This window comes from Heloderma suspectum, chromosome 3, assembly GCF_057233095.1.
Source record: "Heloderma suspectum isolate Gila_16-S chromosome 3, 16-S_ref, whole genome shotgun sequence".
NCBI classification, from domain to species: Eukaryota; Metazoa; Chordata; class Lepidosauria; order Squamata; family Helodermatidae; genus Heloderma; species Heloderma suspectum.
Genome location: NC_139460.1, coordinates 85,181,126 through 85,201,598, shown reverse-complemented (window position 1 = coordinate 85,201,598; position 20,473 = coordinate 85,181,126). Strand labels below are relative to the sequence as shown.

The 20,473-nt window shown below is 40.6% G+C and overlaps 1 protein-coding gene across 1 annotated transcript in view; it reads left to right on the top strand.

Moving 5' to 3' along the window:
* URB1 (URB1 ribosome biogenesis factor) overlaps nucleotides 1-20,473 on the top strand; it is a 68,731-nt gene that overhangs the window by 16,966 nt on the left and 31,292 nt on the right. The window contains exons 10-20 of the mRNA XM_084843589.1: nucleotides 2,460-2,597; nucleotides 4,003-4,176; nucleotides 5,569-5,719; nucleotides 6,635-6,757; nucleotides 8,765-8,877; nucleotides 10,763-10,876; nucleotides 13,655-13,771; nucleotides 15,104-15,242; nucleotides 16,804-16,977; nucleotides 18,721-18,905; nucleotides 19,900-20,124. Coding sequence (XP_084699715.1) covers nucleotides 2,460-2,597; nucleotides 4,003-4,176; nucleotides 5,569-5,719; nucleotides 6,635-6,757; nucleotides 8,765-8,877; nucleotides 10,763-10,876; nucleotides 13,655-13,771; nucleotides 15,104-15,242; nucleotides 16,804-16,977; nucleotides 18,721-18,905; nucleotides 19,900-20,124 — 1,653 coding nt within the window. The remainder of the gene's footprint in view (nucleotides 1-2,459; nucleotides 2,598-4,002; nucleotides 4,177-5,568; nucleotides 5,720-6,634; nucleotides 6,758-8,764; nucleotides 8,878-10,762; nucleotides 10,877-13,654; nucleotides 13,772-15,103; nucleotides 15,243-16,803; nucleotides 16,978-18,720; nucleotides 18,906-19,899; nucleotides 20,125-20,473) is intronic.

Sequence of the window (20,473 nt, the reverse complement as noted above, 5' to 3'; positions counted from 1 at the left end):
ATGTAGAATGCATTAGAGTAGTCCAGACAGAATGCCATTAGGAAATGGTTAACTGAGGCAAGTTATCCAGATAGACAGCTCTCCAGATAACCAGAGAGATAAATCTCCGGATAGGGCCACTTAAACCAGTACATTCCACTTGTGTGGGATGTATCAACAATTCTGACAATAAGCAGAAAGCAAGATGGTAATACATAGGCAGTGGTCTTAATTGCTGTTATCCCCCCTGAGTCCTTCAGAAAGAGTACAGTATTAACTCAAAACAGGTGATTAAATAGCGGCCAATATATGATTACCTTTCCCTGTGTTTACTGAATTCCTGCATCACAGTCTGTGTCAGGGTTACCTTATATAGGTTGCTAAAGAAACTGTTGTGTGACTGAAAGGCCTTTGGGTTAAAAATCATTTACCTGGTGTAAGCTGATTTACTGCTAAGTGTTACCAGTTGTATTTGTAGAAAATGTGATTGTGTTTTGTTTTCTAGATTAGATTGATATTGATACATATCCTTTATTCCTAATACATTCCCTTAAATGCTTGCAGAAAAAGCAATTCATAAACATGAAAAAACTTATTTTTAAAGCAGTATAATATACAATCTCTTATTTACTTAGAGGTTGATATCAGCAATGGATAAATTAGACGGCAGTGGTTTAATGATGATTTATGAAGTGTAACAGTAGATTTTTTGTTAAATACTCAGTTATCCTAAACAGGAAGAACTTTAAATTTGCAGTATTGTCAAGAACAGATATGGTACGAGAGGGTGAAGGAGGCTAAAAGCTGTTGATGGGTTTGGGATGGTAATAGCATCCTGTGTCCGCTTTGTCTCATTTTGATTTGGGGGTGGGGGTTGTGAAAGTATATGGAGATGTAAAGTGACCGATAAGGTAAACTTGCCCAAAATGTCTCTCTTACGTGAGAAGGTAGTATAAATATTTAACTGATTTTGAAAAACAAGCAAATGTTAGTGCAATTTATGGGAAAAGATCATAACAATTGATCTCAAACAATTGAGATAACAATCATAACAATTGATCTCAAACAATTTTACATTAAAATGGAAAGAGCACTAATGTGTGTACTGCAGAGCGTGCAGGGAAGCCCAGTCCTGTTCTTTGTCATAGCTTTTACAAACAGGCAGATGTTTGGACTGCAACAACTAAATTCCGCTGTAAGAAGTGGGAAGTGGACTGTACTTCATGAAAGCTAATGCCATAATAAATGTGTTTGTCCCCAAGGTTGGTTGTTTTTGCTGCAACAGACTAATGTGGCCACCTACCTAGAGATGTTAGTGTGTGTGTGCTGGCTCTAGAAAGTTCCCTGCTCCTTCATTGGCTGCACTCAGACGTCACTTTAAGCCATGGTGGCTTATGAGTAGCTTAAAAGCCACTGTTCCCGTCACATGCTTTGTGAAAGTGATGGTGGTGGGAATCCCCCCCCCCGCCCGCCGTGGTTCCTGGTGCCCCAAGGACCCATGGCAGTAGGGTGGGATTCCCACCACCACCACCAATTTTCCTGAGGGGCACTTTGAAAATCTAATACAAGTCAATGGAGCCTTATTTTCAAAGTTCTCCTGGCGTAAATCAGGTGGCGGGTAGCAAAATCCAACCCACTGCCAAGTACTGTGCTGCCCCCACAGTCATTGGCAGGGGGTGGATTCCCCCCCGAGCCCCAATTTCCAAATTTTTCTTTATTTACCTAAGCCCCACTTTGTGCAAAATGGGGCTGGGGAAATAGGAAAAAATGGGACCTAACCCCGATTGGGACCAGGCAGGAAGGGGGCTTGGGTGTGATCAGGAATGACTATCATGGCCCTGCTGGGCAAGAGCGGCAGGGGTTTCTTACATTCTTGCCAAGCGGTGATACCCTTTAACCACCATAGAGTGCCAGACGACACGATAAACCATGGTGGGTTACATAACCAGTAAGGGTTATCAAAGTGGCTTTTTTCAGCCAAATAAGCCATCGTGGATTAAAAAATGCTTGACAGATGACATGGTAACCTACGATGGGTTAAATAAGCCACTGTGGCTTATTTAACCCATCGTAGGTTATCGTGTTGTCTGAACCCAGTCTTTGTATGCCATTCTTGGGCCACATGGAGACTTTTTCCATGCAGGAATGCTGATGATTGCTGTTGCTCTGGCATGTGGGCCTGTTTTGGTTTCCAGTGCCAGATCAATGAGAAGAAGGTCCCCTAGGAACTAGCGGTTAAATACTGCTTTTACCGACCCTGTTTTTTCTGCATTATTAGTTTTAGGGCTGCACTGATGCTTTTGTGCAACAATTTTCCTATTTTAATGGCATCTTCTGTCTGTCTTTTAACTTCCCTTCCTTCGGTGTGCAAGTGGGCATTTAGAACAGTTTTGTTATTATGATTCCAGTTGACATGGTTGCAGGGACCATGGTCTCATTAGTACTGTCTAAAAATATGTGTTTTTCTTTTAAAATTTCAGATCTATGAGGCTCAGCCAGAGGTTTCTAATGCTTTTAAAACGACAGAGTTTATTCCCCTTCCTAGATTGCTTTCAATGGTGATGGTGACAACCATTCCAGCAGTGTGTAATAAAGCCATGTTCACCCAAGGATTAAATGTAAGAACTTATTTTTATAGTCTAAGTGTAGTCTAAGTTAGGGGAGCGGGGCTTTTTCCCCTAAGTTCCCTTTCTGGCACTATTCTTTTTAAAATGTATCTTCTACAGAAATATATAGTATTCTATGATTCTACGATTCTAGTAGTTGCAGGAATGCATTGGCTGCATATGTATAGTTTAGCGTTATGAGAACGAGTTGGTGCGAGCCTTAGGCTCGCATGCTTCCACCCCCTGCTTCTCTGGTGCAGTCCCAGGGAGGAGTTCCAAAGCTTTTGTTTTCAAATAATCCCAGTTTAGCATTACGTCGAAACCCAGACAAACTGTGGTTAGTCTTAACTATGGTTAACTAAAAGAAGCTAACTTTAAACCATGATTTATGAAGCTGGCTTGTTTTAGTAGACCATGGTTAAGATTAGCCACACTTTAGAGTTCAGATGTAATGCTAAGTTGTGGTTAATCAAAAACTAAATCAGAGGCTTCCAGTATTTCTCTTTCAGGAGCAGGGGGAAGGGGAAGATTTTGCAAGCCTGAGGTTTACACAGGCTCATTTTGGTTAAGGTAAACAATGGTATAACGTTACATATGAATACAGCCATATTGTAAATAAAGAGACATTGTTTTAGGCAGGAAAATAGTCTCCTGTTTAACTTTTTTTTTTAAAAGAAAGAACAGAAGCAGTTTCGTCTAATCGTCTGAGCAACAAGAAGATATGGGTTTTGTTTCTTTGTCTTGCTTTGATTAGCTATGCGCTTTTGAAGGAATTGCTGGCTTCTCTGGGCAGTACCGCGCTCCTGCTGGTTCCGTTGTGTTTGCAGGACCCACTGCTTGTGCAGCAGAAACTAATGCTTCTGACAGTAATCCCAGAAACAATTGGAAATGTTCATTTCTGTAACAGGATAGGTCAGCGGAACTCCCTTCTGCAAACTCCGCTAACCTGCCCAGTTCCATGGTTTGTTGTTGGGTTAAAACTCTGGGTTGTTTCTCCCTCAACAACCCAAGAGTTCCAGGTTTACATGTCATAGAGCGCAACCCAGGAATGGAGCCATTCCTGGATTGTTTTCTAAACCAGAAACAAAGTGGAAGTAGTGAGCAGACAAGAGGCAGCGCACTTGCTCCCTCCTGCCTGACCCCCAACTACCAGTGGGTTAAAGAAGCCGTGGTTAGTTGTTATGTGTGAACTGGGCCGTAGTGTCCCTGAGGAAGGCAATATGTTGAAATATGTTAGGCATATTATATCTTAAAATATTTTCATTTCAAGCATTATTTTAAGACATTGCATCCTTTTTTGGCTTCGATCACCTTGATGTCCCTCCCTTTCTTTGCACCTTTTCTTGCATAAGCTGACTTCTCTTTTTCCAGTAGGTTGTTATAAGTACATTTACAGTTTATACTTCTTTTATTGTAGATAGCCAATAAAACAGTGAAACATACAATATTTTCGCTTGTATCAACGATTCTGAAAAGAGCACTGAAAAACATTGAGTATTGCCTGAATGAGAAGATATGGGAGAAATCAGAAATCTATGCACCATCCATCATGCAGGAATTTGTACAGCAATACAGAGAAGCGCTTAGCAAGGTACAAATAAAACTGAATGGTATAGAATTGCAATTTGTGGAACAGAAAATGCTTCAGTATGCTCAGGATCTCTTCCTCTTTTTCTGTATACTGGCAACTGTGGAGATGAATATCCAGAGGTATTTATATTGGATTTTTTATTTTTAGTACATTGATTTATATTTAATGGGGGGGAATGATGCTCTGAAAGTGAAAGGTGGGATATAAACTTTTTAAATTATGTAAATGCGTTTCTTGACATTGTTGTGTTATATGCTAGGCTGATTTTTAAGCAATGGTTCAGGATATGCTTGGCCAATAAAAGCTATTAGTGGATAAGCTAAAATAGAACTTCCATAGCCAGCAACTTGGAGGTTTAAGTGGGAAAGTCTGAAGGCTGTCAGGTATGGGGAATTGCGTTGACATTTCAGCAGATACTCTTCAGATCTGGTTTGCACGTCATGGTGGCAATTCCTGGGTTTTTTAGAATGTTTGCTGCTGTTGCTGTTTTTACTGTATTTTTACTGTTTTTATTACTACATGTTGTTGTTGTTGTTATGTGTTTTATTATTGTATGCCACCTTGGAAGGGTTTCTGCCCTGAAAGGCATCCAAGAAATCTTTTAAATAAATACATTAAATGAACCACGCATTCGTCGCTTCCGCTTTCAGTCAACAACCCAGGAATGTTCTTGGGATGTTTTGTGATGTGTGAATCCGGAAACTCTGGGTAGTTTATGGGTTAAACAACCACAGTTAACCCAACAATTGCCCACAGTCTGCCACACTCAAAAGGGTCTCTAAACCCTTGCGGGGCAGTTGAGTGGGGGGGAGGTTGCCATGGGGAGGAGTCAGGGAAGTCCCCTTCTGCCAACACACCTCTGACTCCACTGGATAGACTGATGCTCATATAGTACTGCTAGAAATAAGGTAATGGTTTTCCATTTTCCTAGAACTGAAACCTTTCAGTTTTGAATCTTTGAATTGAGGGTTCGCATTAAAAAATAAACCTTTGAGAACCCCTGAAATAAACAAACTCTACTTTGAAATGCATGTGCTAGGAATGATGTACAAGCATTGGCAACTGCTCTGTAATTAATCTAAAAATTAAGATTGACGTGTAAGCCATTACAATTAAACTTGCCTCTGACCAGCTGGGGTAATTTATTCTAACAGGGATAAATTGAAGTAGCCCTTCCACAGCAAAAACTGTTCCTTGGATTTAAAATAATTATTACCGTGAAATCCAGACTTTCACAAAAGTTAATGCCTCCAACTTTTTGTATGACTTTGTAGGAGATACTCAATTTTTTTCCTACGGCTTTGCAAATAATTCCTCATGGGCATATTCTGATGTCAAAAGAATTATATAACAGTATTTATTAGCTGATGCCAGTTTTGTTTAAAAACCTAGCTTTTACCAGATATGACTAACATAGTAGCCGTCTGGCAGTCGCTTCTAAAGGAAGAGAAGGAACAAGATAGACAGAAAGGGAGAAGGAAAGAATATGCTGCTACCATTCTGGAGGAAACAACTGAGGTCAATGAAACAAATGGAGAGCATGGTAGGAAGACTTTAGTCATCTTATCCAAAGTGCATTTGAACAGTAGCTATTAATGATTCATATCAGATGATTCATCATGGTTCTGTTCTTTCACAAAACTCTGTTAATGACCTCCTGTAGGAGTGACGCTTTTAACAGCATTTAATCAAATTCTAAAAACCAAGCTCCTGTTTCAAGAAACCTCTTGAGTGATCCCATGACAGTCTCCGGGCTGTGCCTATTTTGCCATTGCCAGATTTGTATTGGATGCAAAATTCAGCATTATCATTGGTACGGCAGACATTTTCCAAGCTAAGTTACAGCCTTATCCTGTCCTTGGCTTCAGCTCTTGCTGCACAAAGAAAGGCTTGCAACAAAGCAGTGGAAGTAGTTTCCTGTGGGAGGCAAGTGAAGTTGTCCAACTCTTTACCACTTGGATCTTAATGGCCTCCCTTCCACACCCTCCATTTTGCAGCTTTTTACCTAGCACCTGTGTGTGTGTGTGTGTGTGTGTGTGTGTGTGTGAGAGAGAGAGGGAGGGAATACTGTGAAGGCTCTTAAGAAAGCAGCAGAAGTAATCCTACCACCTTCTTTTCCTTCTTTATCTGTGCACCCCATCCACTTTGCATAAGTACTTCACTAGGTAGGGGGGTTTCTATCCAGCACTATTGCAACAACACTGATGTTGGTTGCTGTCCCAGTCCCAAGCACCAGAACAATGGGATCAGGATTAGGCTGTTAAATCTATAAATGTAGCTCCACAATTATGGTCAACCTGGTTACTTTTAAAATTATGCCTGGTTCTGGCCACTATTTCCCAGAATTGTACTATTTAAGAGGAAAATAATATATAATCATAATTTTATTAGGATGGTATTTCATTTCTTTGGAGTGTGCAATTTAAAAATCTGTTTATATCTTTTACATTTTTTCTAGGCTCAGATGATGCAGAAACTACTCTTTTGAAAGCTGTCTTACTTCATGTTATATGCCTCTATCAGCAAGCTGTTCCCCACTTAGTAGCACAGAGCAATTTTGACTTTAGCAAATTAATAAAAGGTAATTTTAAGTACGCTTAAAACTATGGGGTAAGGAACACATTGAAAATCTCAAGTATAGAATAGTATGCAGATAATTCTGATAATTAACTTCAGTTTAATTCATGGCATCTCCAGCTAAAGCATCAGATAGGAAACAATCACAGTCCACTCTAGCTGTGACTTAAACATCAACTTGCTGTGCAGACAGTAGCAGATAGTACCGCATATCTCCATGATTTGAAACCCTTCTCCTGCGTGCTGCATTGTTGTTAATCACAGGAATAAGTCATGCTTATCTCTACCACTGTGAGATTAAAAACATACATTTCACCTCATGGTGGTAGAAATAAGCATACCTGTTTGCTGAACAATAAAAGTGGTCATGTTTTTTCTTTCAAATCCTATGCAGTGAACATATGTCAAAGCTATCCTTCCTTTTTAAAGGGAAGAACAGTTTGTATTTCAAACAGAAGTATAACTGCAGACAACTTCAGGCACTGTGAATTATGAGATTTACGTAAGATCTCCTAAGGCTACAGTGCTTACACCATGTGCTCTAGGACAGGGGTGCACAACCTTTTTGGCCCCAAGGGACGCATGTTATACTGGCTTGGGTCAGGAGCTGCACACACACCAGTGATCTTGATACAGGTAGTTCTTTCCTTGCTGCTAGCAGTGGCAAGGAAAGAGCGATCTGTATCAGGATCTCTTGGGGAGAGAATGGAGAGGATAGACAGGGGGGGAAATGACTGGAATTTTGGGATGGAATTTTGCAGTGGTGGGCGAGTTGGGCACCCTTTGAGGGCCGTCAGATGGCCACCTGTGGCCTGTGCTCTACTAGATCTTCAAAGATCAGTGGGACTTAAGATTGCCAATGGACAAGAAACACCCCTCACTCCCCACCTGGCCTGTTCCTGTGTGTAACAACAACTTACTATACACAGATAAATAGGAGAAGCGTCTCAAGTCATGGAGATACGTGATAACTGTCTGCTACTGTTTGCACATCAAGCTGTTCTTAAAATCTCAGGTACAGTGGATTGCAACACAAACATCCCATAATGTATTAAAGCATTATCTTTAGTATTCTAGAGGAATCAAGCTGAAGTGCTTGGACCTACCTGATGTTTCTTTGTGCTTTATTAGCTGTGGGAAGTATTCTGTTTCAACTTATGGGTGAATCCACTCCCCCAAATTACTACTGTCTTAAAAGTGTTGTTGCATCTGCTGTATTGCATGATGCTGGTTCTAGTGGGTGTGACAAACTCAGTGCCACTTATTGCCTGATCATGAAGCAATTTTTGTAAATCTCTTAAGTAGCCAATATTTGTAATTGTCTCTTGGGGCTGTTATCTATAACCTCTGATTACCTCTAGACTGGGCTACTGCAATGTGTTTTACTTGGGGCTGCCTTTGAAAATAGATCAGAAACTGTAGTTGATCCTGAATACAGCTGTGAAATTGCTAACTAGAAGCAGGTGTTCGGAACATACCTTGCTGGTGCTTAAAGAGCCCCACTGGCTCTCAGGCCATTTCTGAGCTCAATTCAATGTGCTGGTGCTTATTTTTAGAGCCCTACATGACTTGGGACTTGGTCAGTTGAAAGAAAGCCTGGTCCCACATCAACCATACCATACATTTAGTTCTTTTAAGGAGCCCTTCCTCCAGGTACCCCCTCTGTCTGGTAGACTAGGGAGAGGGCCTTTTTTTGGATGCGGTGCCCTGCCTTTGAAATGTTCTCCTCACCAACTTCCTATTTTGATGTCTTTTGGGCACCAGGCAAAGACCTTTTTATTTTCCCAAGCTTTTAAACGCTCATTATGTGTTGCGGTGCTTTGAAAAACCTCCTTGATGTGTCATGCTTTTGTGTTCCTGTAGTTTTAGTTTATTCTTCTGCTGTCTGTGTTTTATTGTTTTTATTGAAATCATGTAAGCAGCCCTGGAAATACAGTGTAGAGAATAAAATACAAAGCAGTAATATTTTCCAGAGGGTAGACATTTTAGTAATACTATTTTCACACCACAGGTATTGTGACTGAAAAAGGGCTGCGACAGGAGATCCCTCCTGTTTTACAGCATCACATTCTCCAGGTGGCTCTGGAATTGCCTGCAAATAAGTTTTCCTGGTTTAAAATACAGGTAGGGAGGGAGGTCTCTCTCTATCGGGCTGGGGAGGGGGAGAGTTCCTTTAATCTTTTAAGACCAACAGTGTGCTATCCTCTCTGTTGTGCTAGTCTCCCTCTGTCTTTACCTCATCTTTAAGTCAGGCCCACACTTCGCTTTGACTTCATTCACATCACATAGGAGGAGAACGTTGCTCCTAGAGGTAGGAACAAAATGCTGAATGCCCTGTAGACAGGAGATGCTAAGACTAAATTATCAGTCAAATATAATAAATGCTGTGTGATGTCCCTGGCTCTTAAAACTATAGGCTTACACAGTTTCTCCCCACTGGCATTGTCCTGTTTTGCTTAGAGTTATTTTCTGAAGGGAAGAATGGAGAGAGCTTCTCCCCAATTAACTGCAGAAGGGTGGCCTTATCTTCAGAAAGCTGGCATTTAGAAGAAGAGATGATTTTGTGATTATACATTTGCACAGGGTAGGAAAGATTCCTAAGGTGTCTGCTTGCATTCTTTCAAGTTTAATAAGGGGTGTGATTATATTTTTCTGTTTTGCACACATGTGGAGTGGATGTGTGACAAATGAAAGAGTACAAAGTGAAATGCATTGAGACTGGGACACTGGATAAACAATAATGTTGTTTTGCCCTTAAGCAGGTGTGTGAAACCAGCTTGCTTTGGAGGCTCAGCAATTTACCAAAAGAGCTGTGCTCTGTGTGAGGTTTTGAATAAAGTCAGGAGTATTAAGGGTAGACTAGGTGAGCATTCAAAGTAAAACTCCGAAATCCACAGTTGGGCAATACTTTTATTAGGACCAACCAAATGGAAGTGGAAACTGCAGACGTAATAGGATTAGGCTCTGCTAGGTGCTATGCAGGCGTTAGGCTGCACCCAAGAGTGCTGTGACAAAGAAACAAGTAATAGTTGATCACCCATATTTTGAAAATATGAAATGCAGCAGCAGCTGTTACTTATTTATTTAGCCCAGCAATCCTAGGTGCAGCCTGAAACCTGCATAGCACCAGCAATATCAACGCCTGTTAAGTCTGCAGTTTCCACCTACATTTTATGGCTATGGCCGTGTTCACACATCACACTAAACTATGATTTAGCATGATGTTCATAGGACACAGCAAGCCTTGAGTCTGCACATTTCCTGCCTTTGCTCTTGCCACACAGGTGAGAGGAGGAGTTCAGAAACTTTGGCTAATCAGTTTGCTGTATTGTCCAGATCTGGAATTGTGAGTAACATTAACCGTGTTTTGAAGTTGGCTTGTTTGAAATTAACCACAACTAGTGTTAACCACAGTTTGTTGCTCCAGATGATTTGGCAAACCATGTTTAACCAAAAGCAAACGCTTCCAAACTCTTCCTCCCCACTACATGGGAAGGGGAGGAACTGGGATGTGTGAGCCCAGTGCTCACTGCAGGTCATTCCTGCTCATGCACATTGCACTCAACTATGGTTTAGCATGACATACAGACACATCCTATGATTAAATGTAGATGTTGTGGCTTCAATATCAAGCTAGCATTTTCTCTCTTTCCTCACTCTCCTCGTTTGCTTTGCCTATTATCCAGCCTGAAGAAGGGTTCGGTAGAACTCAAAATCTTGTTCACTTGATTGTTCCTATAAATGTATTGCCTAACTGAGGATTTTGGAAATTTTCGTATGGATCAATGTAGCTATCTTTGCTTTTAGTATTCAAAGTAAATAGGGCATGTGAAGAGGTTGACTTACCTTGTATTTCCATATTAGCTTTTCATCTTGTAAAACACAGGCTTGGTGCTCCAAGGTCACGTTTTGGGGTTCAGTGTCAATTACATGGTTTTAGGCTTCAGTATCTGAGGAGAGTCCCAGAACAATTTTATCAACTGTAATCAGTAAAAATGTGCTCTTTTAGGAAGAAGCCGAGAAGGTTTGTGGTGAAAGATCAGTATTTTATTTACTGATGAAAATGTTTGTAACAAGCAACCATTCACAGCTCAAAAAATCAACAAAGAAATTGATTATTAAGGTGAGCATGAGTTTTTTTTTATTTTTCTAGTTTTATTGTTTGGGCCCACAGAAAAGCTGTTGACATTGAACACACCTTAGAAAGTTAGTAGTATAAATGAACACCTTTTTGTGTTCTGAATATGCAGACTTTCATATGCATTTCCCCATATGTTTTGCATTTTTGTACACGTTTATCCTAATATATGCCCTTCTTGCATGTATTTCTCTTAATGCATAGAATGGGGGAAATGCATACAAAAATGGATACATTTTTGTACGCATTCCTCATAATATATGCATTTTCGATCAGAGAACGTCATCACAAAATTCAGTGAAGTGAGAAAACTGAAGGATAATTGTGCTTTGGTCCATGTATTAGTTCGGGAAGTCCAAATTAGGTTGGCTTATGTTAAAATGCAAACCAAATTGAATTCTCCCCCATCCCTAGTTTATGTATTTATTCAAAGCATTTATATCCCACTCTTAAGTGAAAAGACTTCCAGAGTGGCTTACAAAAATCAAGAATCAGATAGTCCCTGCCCTCAGGCTCACAGTCTAAAAATACAGGAGACACAAGGAAAGGGATTGGAAGGGAAGAAGGGGAAAAAGCATGATGGTGGTGCTTAATTCACTTGTCCAGATGATTGAACTCAGATTTGCACTACATGTATTGTCCTTGCAGATTGGCCTGCTCTTTGCTGTTCATTTTAGCATGTGGGAGTTAATTTGGTTGCAGCGGTCCATAGATGTTAATGTTTAAAATCTTAATCTGAGTTATTTGATAATCCAAAGGATTCCAGTTATGGACTCATGGAGGTCACCATGCTGTTGGCAGTCTTCAGAATCCTCAGTGCAGACCTGTTGCACAGTGAACTCTTTCAGATGATGCAGCCCCACATAGACCCCACTTAGCTCACTTCAAATTATATCCAGGAAGCAGGAATCAAAGATACACGGAGAGAGGAGAACGCAGTTGTTGTTTCAGGTGTCCTCCTGGGAAGCTGTTTTCTTAGAAACAGGTTGCAAGCCTCTAATCTTTTAATTACATAAACAAAAAGTTTTCAGCCTCAGTACAATGAAACAGAGACATTACATTACATTGCCTTTCCTTTCCTTTTTTCAATGAAGGCTACTGATGCATTTATTTCTAGTAAAAATCAGTCATTCATTCTTGTTCTCAACCAAGGGCCATAACAACCAGCACAGGATACAGTTGCTGACACATTTAAATAAGGACAAAATAAAACGTTGCCCAAATTAAAATCATGATCCCAAGTTCCTTTCCTCTGATCAGCAGGGCAACATGTAACATTTGCTTTGATAAATTGCACCTAACTTTAACATCTGCCAGCACAAGTGAGGGTATTTTCATATTTATTACCTTGTATTTACAATCACACCCTATTGGATAGTCCTACCAGCTACGTTGTTCAGGATAGGAGTTAGCAGGCCATTTCTGGGTTTTATGCACAGAGAGAACAAAACAGTAAATAATGTGGGAAGTGTTCTACCATGTGGGTGCCACAAATGCTAAGTCTTGTTTCGTAAACAGTCTTGGCATGTCATCCTTCAGTAGCCATTGTCTGCATAGTCTGAAAGTGTCAGGCTGTGAATGCCTTCTTTCGCTTACAAGGGGTAAGATCTATGGAATAGTGACAGCAAGACTATTTAACAAATTTAAATGTAACATTTGCACAGCTGTTGGATCAGAGCATCAGTATATTGAGGCAGAAAGTTCACTGGGGCTGGGAGTGTGGTCAACTTGGGTGGGGGGGAGAATGTATTTTATGAACTATTTTGGCCATGCAATATGTACATCTCTTTTCAGCAATCGGGGGGGGGGGGGCGCTTTGCAGTGATCCCCCCTCACAGATGGATGCTGCAGAAAGGACCCATGTCCCTAATGCACATCCAGGTCGCTCATTTCCTGCCCCACCGCACCTGGAGCAGGAAAGTAGCATTTAAGTAGCAGCCACTGTAGAGCTGTATGTGGATAGCCCTGTAACATAAGCTGCAATCCTGCTTGATCAGCTGTTTTGCAATGAGGGGGTAACGGATGGGGTTAAATCTGATGGATGTGATTGCAACTTATATGGGACTACAAATGTATAGCCCTGGCTATTGGATTGGGCAAGGGAAATGCACACGCAGATCCTGTTTGCGCACATGCTTCCCCATCCAGGTAGGTATGCCTGTGTGTGGAAAGTCTGCATTTGTGTTGTACATGGTCTCTAGCTGGGTTGGGGATTGCTTCCATATACGTTTTAACAATTCAGTTCTTCATAGTATTGATGGATATAATCGGTATGGAAGCCTCTTGCAAGATCGGCCTTCTGGATTGGTGTAGGTAAAGGAAAATGGTGAGGTGGGAGAAACAGACAACCTCAAATAACCCTAAAACAAGCCATGGGTTATTTGAGGGTTGTCTAACCCTCAAACAACCCCTGCTGTCTGGATTGGCACAACACGACAAGCCATGGCAAACCCAGGGCCCACAAACACCATGGAAAAACTATGCATGCAGGCACCCAGCACAACACAACAGCCCCGGTGGGGACATAAACTCATAGTAGGTTGTTGTGTTGTGCAAACCAGGTCAGAGAACTCTTATGTACTTTCAACAGCCTTTTATGTCTATTAAATATAGTATGTTTTTAAATAGGGGGCCTTTAAAAGGTCGAGGTAAAAACTACCCTGCCATCTGCTGCTGTTCTTTGTTTAAACCAAGCAGCCAAAATGAGAGTTGCTGTGCAAAAATAGCAACTGAAAGATTTGTATAATAATTGCTCCTTAACAGGTTTTGCACGACAGTGGAGTATTTGAGTACACCTGGAAGGAACTTGAACTGTGGCTTGAACATTTGGATAACACAGTAGAAGTCAAAAAGGAAGCAGTGATTCAGTTTTTGGAAAGGGTAAGAAATGTGCAAATTAGTCAGATTAACAATGCCAAGAATAGCATTAGTGGGAATTTATTGCCATTTGTTATTATAGAGCAAAATATTTCAAACATTCATGAATGAATTCTGAGAACTCGCATCTGCTAGACATGGGAGGGGGAACAAAGGAAATGAGATTATAGGAAAAGGCTTTTGTTAGAGATTTCCACTACAGTGGGTAGCGTTGATAAAAGAGCGAGGTTGTCTTTCGCCATCCACTTTATGTATTGCTCCATTAGAACAAAGAACATGGAAAGGAAAGGAAGGTTATGTAAACGTTGCTTTGATTCTCCCAGTGATGCTTTCGGTGCACTTACCGCTTCCTTTTTCTTGTGGAAGCAGTAATTCAGCTTAGCAAGCAGGGAAAAAGTGACATGGTCCAGAAAGGTTACTTACCAGGCAATTCAGTGATTCAGAATAATAATAATTAAGAATAATAATCCTTGATTCTCAGGAACACCACATTATTCTGTCATAGCAGAACCAGACTGAATAAAGATGATAAAGAAATAAATTTCTATCCACAGTGACAACTCAGAATATTTAAGAATGAACTATTATGGGAGAAGGAATTAAAAATTTAAAAAGATGTGCTCAGTGGTTTTTATTTGTGTTTTGCATGTGTATTTGATAGAGCCTTTTATCTGTGATGGTTTTGTTTATGGGATAATGAAGTATCAGTTTTTCAACCATTGCAAGAGGTGCGCTTTTGTTCATGTATACAAGAAATTGAAGCCTTAAGGGCACCACAGTGTATCTTCGATTGACACCTGTGGCATTTTGTGTCCTGGCACGTAAAATATATATTAACTGCAGAATCGCACGAAGGATTTATTTTGGGGATCAACTGACGTAAGGGTCTGTGCCAAATCCTGTAGGTTGCCATAAAATGTTTCATTGCAAAGAATACTTGAAGCATACAGAGTCCATACTGATGTGGTTTTCAGAGAGTTGACACTTTTCTTGATCCATTCACTGAACTTAGTTAAATATGCACAGAACAATGGTATTTGCACACATGCAACTCTCCACAGGATTTAGATTTTAACCGTTGGCTACAACCTAAAAGCACACGTAGCAACTGGGGGAATGGCCATGCACAGCTGAAGCATTAGTATTCTCATCACAGCAATTCTCACCCAAGGAGCTATAAAACTATCTTTTTAGCAGTAAGAATTTTTATAACAAAAATAATCAAACAAATTCTCCTACGTGGACAGAATATGCAGCCTTTATGCCTGTGGTTGCATTACTTTCGGTCACGTTTATGTTTAACCACTTACAAATAATGTTCATTTTCCTTTGCAGATCTTGGTAAAACTAGTGACCAACCCCTATCCATACACCGATAAGGCAGCGGACATTGTCCAGGAAGCCAGCATTCTCCAGGTCAACTTGTTTAAACAAGACGTTGATAATATCAGCATACCAATCTCTCACATTGATGGTATGCCTTATACTTTGGGAGTCATTCTGCTAATCTTCTATTGATGTTCTTGGGAATTTCCTGGAGCCAGCATTTCAAAAACTGACCAGTAGTTACAAACTCCTTGAGTAAAGTTTTAAGTCATGAACTGTGCAATCCTGTGCATGTCCACTCATTTCCAGGAGCTAGAATGTTGCCGCTTGTATCTTCAGGCCAATTTTGAAGTTAGCCTTAGGGCTTATAGACTTCAGTGAGGCCAGACACTAGTAAGGAACCCAAAGTACTATCAGCCATACCAGTTATGGTTATTATGGAAGGTGTGTTGCATGGCTGTGAATTGTTCTACTGCATTTGCCCTGTTTCTAACATAATTTTAACACTGTCATTGTAGTGCTTCTGATAATGTATAGCTGACCATTCTGGGTTCAGTACAGCAGTGTTGATGCATCCTGTTTAGCCTTGAAGCCTACATTCTAAATGTTTCATGAACTTGTAGGTGACAGTGAAGTATAATATATATTTTTTCCATAACAAGCACCTGTTATATAAGGAGTGAAAGTTCCTGTCAGCCATAGGCTGTTCAGATCATGGTTTAAGCTAACCATCATTTATCATCTAAACCAGGGGTGGGCAACTTTGGGCCTCCAGACGTTTTGGCCTACAACTCCCATCCATCCTAGCCAGCATAGCCAATGCTGAGGGATGATGGGAGTTGTAGGCAAAAACTTCTGGAGGGCCACAAGTTGCCCACCCCTGATCTAAGCTGGGGTTTAAGTTTCCAAACATACAGTAAGTAAGTCATGGTTTAGATTTGCTGCTGTCCTTTAGTTTTCTGTCCTCCCAGCTTCATAAGGTTGTATGTTCCTAAACTCTCCTGTCTCTTTAGTGCAGTAGCCTCTGGAGAAAGAATGACGGCTGAAGCTGTTTGTCAGTTCAGACATTTCACCAAATCATAGTTAACACAGGTTTCTCATATTGGTTTGCTGGCTGATAAGAAACCATGATTTGTCAATTGACATACCATACTAAGCCATAGCTGCTGCCCTGAACCATGATTATGGGGTGATATCTGAATGGAGCCAGTGAGTCTTCCTACCAGTTAACTCCATTCATTGAAAATAATAGGCCACCATCACATAATTGCTATTTGAAACATTACTTTTTAATACATCCCAAATGTAGAATTTCTTTTTTGAGTTTAGGACACTCTGTCATGTTTTTTCTTCACAGCATGTCATTTGCTGTATTTTAAAAAATCAGCTGCAATTACCAGGTTTCTCAGGATGAGCCAAAAGGCCCAAATGGCAAGTTGTACACACATTTTGCAATAACATTGTAAGCAGAATTTACCATTCTGTATTAAGAGCTTTGCAGGATTGTCTTGTACATTTCATATGTATGTTTGTTAAGGATGCATATGTATGAATAGTACTTACCATTTCTACTTAACGTTATCTTTTGTATAGTGTTACTATTTTAGATCCTTTTCTTCTGCTCCTCTTGACTATTGGCTCTCTTCTTATTTATTTGGTTTGCGGAAACAACTGTCTTTCCGAGGTAAGCTTTTCTGTTTTTAAACTAGATGTTCTGGATATGATTGATGTCCTTGTGGAAGGTAATGAAGGCTTAAATGAAGAAATTGGATCTACCTTAAATGAAGACATGATTGTGAGCACATTTCCATTCAGTGCTGTTGTCCCAGCATCTTTAGAAGCCAGGAATAAGTTGCTTCTCGAGTATGATGAAAACGCAAGGGGTATTTCTTTCCTATTTTTCTATTTTAAATGTTTTAATTCTTAATAATATCTGCAAAGCTTTCCTCTGGATTCTAGTCAGGAATATGATTTATTGCCATCATGGGAAAGGCTTTTAAGCTGCAGGTTTAGTGAAGGGCCCTTACTTGATTTGGGGGGTTTGCCTACTCACTTCTTTAAAACTACATGCACATTTTTTTAAATGTGCATCTTAGGTTCAAGGAAGTTCATAAATATTTATGTGCTTATAACCAATATTTGGCATGAAGGAATTGACTTTTCCTCTTGGTAGTTATGAACTTCTTACTTGAAGCCCTTGGATAGGAAGTTTGTAGAGCAAGTGAAAGAGACAATGGTCTTATTCAGATGACACAACAACCCACCGTTAAACAGGTAGTTTGGGAGCGACAGTGCTGCTCCCAATCGCTCGCCTGCACCCACTGTGCTAAACAATGCAGGGGTGCACCATTCCTGGGTTGTTTAGCATGAACTGTGAACCCGTTTTAACCATGGGTTCCAAGTTTGAGTTGTTCTCCCCCAACAATCCACAATTCCAGGTTTGCACCTCACACTAAGCAACCCAGGGATGGAGCGTCCCTGTGTTGTTTAGCACAACAGGAGCTCGCTCGCTCCCACTCATTCACAACAAGCCATGGTTTGTTTAAATCATGGGTTATTGTGATCTCCAAACCAGGCCACTGTAAGGGCAACTCAACTGACAAGGGGATAGGAGCGAGCAGTGTAGAAACAAAATGGTAGCTCAGTTTGCTTTTCCCTGGGAAAATGTTTCAGGATTGGGGAACAGTGTATTCCTCCTGATATTGGAATGAAAGGCACTCATCTTTTTTTCTGTGAGGCAAAACTAGCATCAGTGCAACAAGTGAATGATTCGTTGGTTCTCATTGGCTCAGACATACCTTCTCTGCCCGTAAAGTTTTGCTAGTTGGTTTGGCCCTATTCTTGGAGTCTAGAAATGGAAAGGAAGCTGCGGTTTTGATTGTACCTGTTGTTCAGGAAAAGGAACTGTGGAAATGGCTTTAAATTCTGAAGTGAAGTAGTACGGCATGGTTTTCACTGTTGCTTGGTGTAATTATGCCTGTTTCTTAAAGACTTCCACTACATTACATTGGGTTGAAATTAATGGCACATAAGTCCAATTCTAACTAAGCCTATCCTGCAGGAAAAAAGGAACTAGGACGGAACGCTGAAGTAGAATCTGTTTAGGATTTTCCCCAGTAGAACACATCACTTCTATATGTGAACAGTGACCAAAGTTCCCAGGAGACTTGCATGACTTGACATTTTAAGTAGCCTCAAAATCTTCATAAACCCACTCAAACTCTTCACATAACTCAGACATAATGCAAATAGTGTGATGGGTACAGGCATGCCTGAAGAAATGCGGAGTATAGTTCTTATGCTGGATGGGTCCTGGAAGATTTCCACTCATTTCACTATACAGTAGGATGTTCATAAGTTCTGGAATTGCTCTGGAGTGTGGGTGCTCAAAGCCATTGAATCAGCTCTGACATTTGACAGGGCTTATGTGCTGAGTTCAGTTAAGTATGCCTGACTTGCTCTTCTTGTTTCAAAGTCGCAGTGGAACAGATTTATTCTGATAAGGAAATCCTTCTCCCCTACCCAAGTGAGGAGATTAGGTCCAGCTGTTCTATGTACTTGGGTTTGAATATTTCAATGTAGGAAGCCACAAGACCTGGTCTGGTTTCTCTTTTTCATCCTTGCAGGAGAGGGCATTGTGGAGTACCTTATTGCTGTTTTCACTGACCTCCTACATTCTCAGAGAGACCCCTTAGCCCTCTGTCTGATGTTTCAGCTGTATGATAAAGAACTCCAGTCTGTCTGTCCTCAGCTGTATCTATTCAGCCATTACTACAGACTTTGGATACCACAGCAGGCTAAAGAAACCTTGGTAAGCAACACAACAAGTATACCAAATTGCATAATTTGGTGTTAGTTCACATTGTAATAACATATATAAGGGAACTATGCATATAGCCCAAATATATTGCCCACTGGTTTGGTTATAATATTTGACCTTCTGTCTCACTGGCATCTTCAGGAGAATTCAGCCACCCTGGCACCCCGGTGCTGTTGCAGCTTCTCTAATCACCAAGCTGTGGCACACTGGGACTGTGTCATCGGAAGGGGACTGATGTCTGATATGCTTCAAACAGCACAGCTTGAAGCTGAGACCATGCATGTTACAGAGCGTGCAGCAGAAAAAGTTGGCTACCTTTTTGCAATTCAGTTTAGGAACTTACTGTAAATGAGGCTCCATACTGTGGAATTGTTTTTTGTTTATTTTAATAATTTATACCCCATTTTCCTATTAAAGTAATACTCAAAGTGGCTTATAATTAACCCCCCCCCCACAGAAATACAATATAAAACGCCAGTGTGAACATTGCATATTCAGTATGACTGTAACAACGATTAAACAGCAAAAGGCAGCATGATAAAACAGCAACACAAATCTCAATAAAGCACCAGATGATTCCTTGAAAGCTGGCTTAAAAAATAAATTGCTTCTCCTTGTGGTGAAAGACAGAAGGAGAGGGCACTGCTGAGAGAAAATTCCATAATAGTGGTGCCAGCACTGAGAAGGCCTCTGTCAAGTAGGCATGTCCAGCAAAAGCAAATGGAAAGACATAGAGAGGGGAGTTCAACAGGAGCCAGAATTAGACTGCCAATAGCATGATATTATGCCAGCCTTCAGCCTGGTGACCTCCAGGTGTTTAGGACTCCAGCTCCCATCAGGGAGTTGTGGTCCAAAACATCTGGAAAGCAGCAGGTTGGGGAAGGATGTTTTATGCCTAGTTACCTTTGTGGTCCTCATTGGTTCCATCACTCATACATAGGTGATTTTTCTATAATTATCTGCAATGTTTCTGTTTTTTAAACAGTTCCAGCACGGGAGAAGCGTGTGTGTAGATGAATTCCTGTCATCGGATTCCTCATTTTTCTCCCTGCTGAAGAATGCTTATCAGAAGGGAGTCGCTGTTTTGCTGGAAGAGGCCATGAAAGAGAAGCTAAATGAAGCCATTTCCCTGCTTCAGCCTCAGCAGCTCTTGTTGGCTTCAAAGCATGTCCTGCTATACCTAAAAACCACAGTGGAGAATTTCAGCAGTGTAAGACATTTTGTGTTTTCTCCTGGACCCTTTTCTAAGCAACCTTTGTTTATTTATTATAATGCCTTTGGCTAATCTTTTATTCCCACTTCACATGTTTAGATGGCAGCAAGTATGTGTTTGCCGCTGTAGGTACATGCAGCTGAGAAGTATGTCCAATTCTGGCTCCCCAGCCTTCCTGACACACGTTACTGGAGACACATTTGTTGTATGTATATCTTACATTATAAGTGTACACACACAATACTTTGCATGCACTGTAATATATATATATATCCCATAATATTACACACACACACACACACACACATACACACACACACATATATATAGGTAGACATAACCCCTC